Below are 7,745 nucleotides of genomic sequence, written 5' to 3'. Positions count from 1 at the left end.
CCTTTTAAACTGTTGCAAGAATGTGATTGGTCGATATTCATTGTGGGTGGTGGGGGGAGGAGGGGTGTTAGATAGATATAGAGTTGTAGTAAGTAGATNATCCACACCAATCAGAAGTACTGTGCTCCACATGTACCAGCCATTGTTAACCAATCAGAAGTGGCCCATGATAGAAGGTGATAGACAGATTGATCCAATGATTGGATCAATCTGTCTATCACCTTCTATCATGGGCCACTTCTGATTGGTTAACAATGGCTGGTACATGTGGAGCACAGTACTTCTGATTGGTGTGGATGACTGACACACAAGAAGAACAAAAACAAAATGTTAAAAGAAATCGCAGGCTTTGCGATTTGATAATCGCATCATTTAAAATCGCGATTTCGATTTAAAATCGATTAATCGTTCAGCCCTATTCTGTTGCATGTAGTAGAAGTGTGCCAGATAACAGTAGTACAAATAAAAGTATATATTGCACATTTATTACGGATTTTGTTACAGTAGTTGAACTGAAATCAAATGCAGGTGTCTGCATGCTGATCAGCTTCTTTTTCCTGCCTCTTTTCCCTCAGCTCATATTCAACCCTTTCTTGAACTTCCACATTTGCTTCACTGACTCTGTCCTTCCTCTCTCCCCTGCAGTGTGCCCGATGCATTGTAAGCATCGAGCCTGCACCAAGGACGACCTGTGCTGCCACGACCAGTGTCTCGGCGGCTGCCTGAAGCCCCACTCGGCCGATCACTGCGTGGCCTGCCGCGGCCTCCAGCACGAGGACAAGTGTGTGGACCGCTGCCCCGAAAACCACTTCACTTACAGAGGCTGGCGCTGCGTCTCCTTCGGCTTCTGCCAAGACCTCCACAACAGATGCAAGCACGAGAAGGAGCGCAGCAAGAGCGCCGACTGCCACGAGTACGTCATCCACAACGGGGCCTGCATCCACGAGTGTCCCTCCGGCTACACCACCGTCAACTCCTCCTCGTAAGTGGACACTCATGCCGGTCTGATGGGCTCCTGATGGTCTGATGGAACAATGTGTGATCAGTGAAGCTGGCTAACAGAACACTTGTTATTATCTGGTGTGAAACAAATGGTGGCTGCTAGGAGCATTCACTGGCTATATTTTATTTACTCTTATTCAAACTCTCAGCAAATGTTCTACATTTTTCTATCAACTTATGAAATCAACCATCTAGTTGAGTGTCAGCTTTTCTACAAACCTTATAATATTCCTCATCTTTTATACCTTATTGGTACTTTCAAACCTTTGAATCCCATTCCAAAAAATGTGACTCTTCCCCACTAATACAACTCATTCATAGTCCTTCAGCTGCTTCTGGATACAGATTTAAGCCAGAAATGCCGTTGTTGCCTCTTCCTAAAAAATGTCCTCCTCTAGTTTGATGTTTGTATTTGACCCAAATAGATCAGGCAGGTGACTAGGAAGAAAAAACTAAAGACATAAGAAGTAGTTTTTCAGATTTGTATCTTAAAGCAAAAAGCTTTTAATCTTTTATAAAGAAAGTGAACATAACGATAGCAACAACAGACTCCATTTTAAAAGAAAAAATAGTTAAAGCTCATAAAAAAAAAGGTGGTGTTAAATTATAATTTCCTGCCTTGGTTTAGTTATTGTCACTCTGTTCAGAACACAGAGTGACTCAGCAGGAACTGGAGGTCCTACTGAGCTCAGACAGCACTGTTTATGAGCACATACACACACACACACACCTCTTTGTAGCGTGTGTGTGAGACCGCAGAAAGCCATCTCAAAGTGGTGCAGCGCAGTAAGCAGCCTGGCACATCCTGGTTTCGGAGCCTGACTGTATCCATCTGCGGAAAAGAAAAAAAATTCTCACACGCCTTACAAATGATTGATGATTGTTTACCAACTGCTGCTGTCCGCATTGCGGTGAGCGAGCTATAGTCGCTGACGTGTGAAGTGTTTTTTCCCTTCTTATCCCCATCTGTAATTTACAACCAGTTGTGTGCATATCTTGGTAAGCTTCATCCGAACAGACTTCCCTCCCTGAAGTGTGGTGTTGTGGTTGTGCTGAGTTGCCATTGACCTTTATCGCATCCCTCTTTGACAACTTCACTGACCGTGACGGGCTGTTGATTAGTGTGGGCGTGGCTGCGAGAGTCTGCAGACAGCACTAATCACTCTGCTCGGGCAGAGGTTGAAAACGCAGCTGGATCTTTCAGGACTTATTGTCTTCTGTTACAACAAGACTGGGAGGCACTTAAACTCCAGGGGAGGCTGTCAGTGACCCGGGGAGCAGGACTCCATTGGCCAGCTGCAAATAGAGAGTGAGTGTGTCTGGCAAGCAGCAGCGTGGAGCAGGCAGCCTGCCTCTGACGACAGTGATGACAGGCAAAAAGTAATGTGTGTTTAACCTTTATCCATCCAGAGAAGATTTGACAAGCACCATTCATCTCTGTTCAAACAACACACAGCTTCACATTCATGGAGTGACACACCTGGGATGTTTCTACCTGGACTCTGTGAGCAGATGAGGGTGAAGTGCCTTGCTCAAGTGCTACTGATGTTTGTTTGATCACTGTTCAGATCCAACGTTTGAGATCAGAAGAAAATCACACACACCCAGATGTTCCTTTTTGTGCAACAGAAATAATGAAAAGTCCACATAGATTCATTTATAATCAGTTAAATAAAATGCTTCAAGCTGTAGTGCATTTCATCAGGCTTGTAAAACAATACGAAACATTATTAACACATTTGTTGGGTTCAAGTTCTTTGTTCACATCATATGCGCAACAATTACACTTGGCAGTCATGGCAATGCAATCCTTAGGCCTCAGGCACTCTCCAACAATGCTCATTAAGTATTTATAAAAATTGAAGTCATTCAGTTGAACGCAAAATCTGTATCTAAGACATAAGCTATTGAAGTGCAAGTTAGTATTGCAAATGAATAATATGAATGTAAACGTTGCTTAAAGGTGCATAATGAGAATGAATGAGGAGGAGCTTGATACACGGCAGCCATCTTCAGTGCCAACTTTAAAGGGTTTTGTCATAAAGGCATGACTTCTGGTTTATATCAAATCTATTTTTTGACACCACGTGCTTTACACATAACATTAATTGCATTATATGATACTGTCCTCACTTATATAGATATATTTATTTTTGTTCAGCAGAGTTTAAAACAATAGGAATGTTGTAATAACGAAATAAAAAATGTACCGATTACAAACATTTAAACAATAACATCACATTAGTGCATCTCAATATAAAGCAATATATGTTATTGTGTACTTTTTGCCTACATTGCACAGGTGAAACTTGAGCTGCTCATATCTTTTTTAACAATGCTTTTTCATTAAAAGGAGCCTCTCGATGGGCAGATTTGATCCCTTCCTGCCAGGTGATCAGAGCTGTAATCCAAACCTTTATACCAGCGCTGACCTGTGATGAACCCACCCTCATCTCAACCTCTGAATCCCGTTCTGTTCCCCTTATGGCACAGCTCTTCTCTTTGGCATCCGTCTCCCGTCTCTGGCTTCAACCTAAGCTGTGGAAATGAAAGTGCTTTGTGGATAAGCGGTGTACTCCAAGGCGTTATGAGTGTCTAGGCTGAAAGTGCAGATGTGGCACTAGAGAGGGAAAAAGGTCAAGAGATATGTAACAATGCCATAGACCTTCTTTTGTTTGCAAGACACGCTTTTCAGCTATTTTATCTTTTGTGTTTTGTCAGTGATGCTTTGTTTTGTTATTTAAAGCTGTCATGAATCTTTTACAAGTGCCTCTGTACCCTCTGCTTTATACTCCTCCTGTTTTAACATATACTTGTAGATTAGTGCCATGATATCTGAAGCTGCCACCAGCATCCATTATTTGGCATCCACAAAAGAAATGCCACATTCTTCTGTAATTGTTGTGACAGCTTAGTCAACCGTTGCTAAACAATGGTACTCTCCCTTCATAAACCAACCAACCAACCAACCAACCAACCAACCAACCAACCAACCAACCAACCAACCAACCAACCAACCAACCAACCAACCAACCAACCAACCAACCAACCAACCAACCGGCCAGCCAACCAACCGGCCAACAAGCCAACCAACCGGCCAACAAGCCAACCAACCGGCCAACAAGCCAACCAACCGGCCAACAAGCCAACCAACCAACCAACCAACCAACCAACCAACCAACCAACCAACCAACCAACCAACCAACCAACCAACCAACCAACCAACCAACCAACCAACCAACCAACCAACCAACCAACCAATCAGCCAACCAGCCAGCCAGCCAGCAAACCAACCAACCAACCAACCAACCAACCAACCAACCAACCAACCAACCAACCAACCAGCAGCAACAAATACTTGAACACAATCAAGACAAAAACTCTGTGAAAACAGCTCATCATTGTCTCATTGTCACCTTAAATACTACATTTGAACCTTCAAAAACAGCAAGTGTCTCCTCACTTTGTGAATCTGAGAGACTGCTGTGTACTTTATATTTAACCTCATCATACAGTAGATAGCACTGACCACATTATAAGTGTGGGGATTGCACAGACAGCTTTTCAGGAAATGGGTTAATATGGTTGACACACAAAGCCATGACCATACACCGGTTATGAGAAGACACTTGTTGTGAAATCATTGCATCAGCCAGGTTGTTTGTCTTGCTAAGACGAAGGGTCGGGGTCTGCTAATTAAAAACACAGGTTGAGTGAAGCTTCTTGTTTTAGTGTTTTTGTTTTGCATTCAGTGCAGCTTTGACAGTTCACCACCAAATCAAAAATACATATTGTTTTTCTTTCAGGCCATAAATGCCTGTCTTGTGAATATATAACGGAACTATGTGGCACTCGGCTTGTTGTGTTCAGAATACCCCAAATATACATTTTTAAAACTTAAGTCCTGACCTGGTTACACAAGATCAAACCACAATCTTGTTGTGAGTAGTTTTCTTTTAGGAACTTACTAAGTTCTCTCTTTCTCTTCCACTCGGCAACTCACACAAGAAATATATAGTTTGAAAGAAAGCTGTCTTTGGCAAGAAGAAATGTATGGATTGTTATGAAGGTTTATGGTGCAATCAATGTTTTCACTACTAGCTCATAGTAATGTATCCACAGAAACGAGTTTTCCGCTCTACAGAAAGATTTGGTGTTTTTAAAGTGACTTTTGCAGCTGTCTGTCCAGCGACTTTACTGTTTCACTTTAATATCACTGCTTATCAGCTCATTCAGACATAACAGGCAGCAAGTTTCAGCAAAAACAAAATCAGACTGTTCACGACCTGCAAGCCAGATGCTTCTAGTATGTCTGTGTTAAAGAGAACTGTAAAAAAAAAAATGGAATTAACTTCAAAGCACATCTATCAGTTTTGATTTGTTGCTCCTACACACATATTTCAGAATATTTGACTAATCTTTGTTTTTTGTCACGCTTTTCTTCAATAGGCTGATCTGCACTCCCTGTGCAGGGCTCTGTCCGAAGGTGTGTATGGGTCTGAAGACGGTGGACTCTGTGACGGCGGCCCAGGCTCTGAGAGGCTGCACAGTCCTCAACGGGAGCCTCGTCATCAACCTGCGTGGAGGAAGTGAGTATCTGTGCTGTAATCAGATTACAATATACAACAATAGGAGACATTATTACAAATAAACTAGATTGTAAATTGAAATAAAATCACAATTAGAATCTGAGACCACTCTGAAAATTAGATGATCTCAAGTGGTTCATTGTGTTTTTATAAAACAATTGAAATATTTTGAACAAAAATACACCAATATACATGAATGTAAGGGGTTTGCATGATTTTGTGTGATTAAAAGGATGTTTTGGTTCTTCAGAAAATGCATTTGTCCTTTCTCTAAGAAAAGGCAAGAAGCTAGTTTTAGATTAACACACAATATTTGTTTCAGATTTGTAGCACATTTAACGTAACCATTAGCACGAAGACACATTGGGCATGAACAGTCTATGACATTTTATAATGAAAATGTCTAAAAGTTTATTTGATTGTAAACTATAATTTCTTTGCCAGAACAGTTTATTTTTATTTTTGCAAAAAGAAAGCTGGGATGAACAAAACAAAGAATTGAAAACAGAGATCAGTTTGTTGCTAAACAACAGATGCCTGAGGAGCTTCAGCGCTGAGCATGCTGGGCAAGCACAGGTCACTTCAGGGCTTTTTCTTCTGGTTTTCTGCAGACAACATCGCAGCTGAACTGGAGGCCAGCCTGGGCCAGCTGGAGGAGATCACTGGATACCTGACAGTGAGACGTTCCTACGCCCTCGTATCCCTCTCGTTTTTCCGCAAACTCCGTGTTATTCGTGGGGAGGAACAGGAAATCGGGTGAGTCTCCTTCTTCTGAGCCTCGTCTCATCCTCGCCATGTCACAGCCTCTGCCTGTAATTATGAGTTAAAAGCGGAAGGACTGACCTTTTTCAAAATGTCTTTCTGTGGTAACTGTTTTTTGTTAGATGCTCCCAAATCATATATGAGGTTTAATTCAGTCGAGGTGGAAGGCACTTGCAGCACATTGGGCTACACTTAAGCATGGCATATGATGCAAAATGTGGGCTAACCACTCTCAGACACTTTTACATTTTTCATATGATCCTCAGCTAAATCCTATGCATCATGAAGGATATGTTTCATGCAATTTTGTGTGTTATTTTCCAGAAATTACTCGTTCTATGCCCTGGATAACCAGAACCTGCGGCAGCTCTGGGATTGGTCCAAACACAAGCTGACCATCCTTCAGGGACGCATGTTTTTCCACTACAACTCCAAACTCTGCATGTCGGAGATCCGCAAGATGGAGGAGGTGTCGGGGACCAAAGACAGGCAAATCAAGAACGACATCGCCTCCAAGACCAACGGAGACCAGGCCTCATGTAAGAACCTCTGAAAACATGCCAGCTGTTACAGGAGTCACTATGGCAACAGACGAGTCGACTCTGGTACAGACACAAACAGAGTCCTAGTTATTGTTATGATGGTCATTTCCTGTTCCTATATGTTTACTGATGGATTAACTGGGAACAACCAACAGAGCAAAGCAAAGAATAACTGTTGACATGGTAACAGTGATATAGGTTTTGTCCTATTTGTTTTTTCTGTCTTTAACTACATATTCTGATCTAGGTGACGGTGAGCAGGGATGAGTTTATGCTGTTTCATTATAGATTGAGACAAGGGGATAATATTTTATATGTTTTTGATACTTTTACTTTATTCTTTTGAAAACTAAAGAGACTCATGGTTCCAACGTGTCCTGGAAAACATTTTTAGTCAGGGAAAAGAGCGAGAAAGTAAAATGTCCTGGAAAATCTTGTGGAAAATAATTTCAACTTTGCACCGTTTTTTTCTTCCGCTTAGAATGAGCTGTAACAGAAAACGTTGTTATCTGAAAAGGTGACGTTGTGTTCAGGATCATATCACTGTTTCCAATGGTAGTTTATGAACAAGAGTATTTCCAATAGGCTGCCCCTACAGTATGTTGTAATGTGAACACACCCACATGTCACATGATAGCAGATGCTGGTTGGATGGCATTACAGGGTGATGCTTTCTTCTACACTTGTTTTAAACGGTTAAATATAGTTCAGTTGCTAAAGTTGGGGTGCTTGCTAGTAGGGCTGCTCGATTATGGCAAAAATCATAATCTCGATTATTTGGGTCAATAATTGTAATTGCGATTATTAAATGCGATTATTCATTGACTTTGGAAACATCCATTTATTGTAC

At 41.6% G+C, this 7,745-nt stretch overlaps 1 protein-coding gene across 1 annotated transcript in view; it reads left to right on the top strand.

The window, feature by feature from the left end:
• The window catches only part of insra (insulin receptor a), a 54,447-nt gene that overhangs the window by 29,260 nt on the left and 17,442 nt on the right, over window positions 1-7,745 (top strand). Inside the window, exons 3-6 of the mRNA XM_010789527.1 lie at window positions 646-982; window positions 5,452-5,591; window positions 6,203-6,347; window positions 6,678-6,892. Coding sequence (XP_010787829.1) covers window positions 646-982; window positions 5,452-5,591; window positions 6,203-6,347; window positions 6,678-6,892 — 837 coding nt within the window. The remainder of the gene's footprint in view (window positions 1-645; window positions 983-5,451; window positions 5,592-6,202; window positions 6,348-6,677; window positions 6,893-7,745) is intronic.

This window comes from Notothenia coriiceps, unplaced genomic scaffold (genome assembly GCF_000735185.1).
Source record: "Notothenia coriiceps isolate Sejong01 unplaced genomic scaffold, NC01 NC01_scaffold00001460, whole genome shotgun sequence".
Classification (NCBI taxonomy): domain Eukaryota; kingdom Metazoa; phylum Chordata; class Actinopteri; order Perciformes; family Nototheniidae; genus Notothenia; species Notothenia coriiceps.
This window is presented reverse-complemented; position numbering and strand designations above follow the sequence as displayed.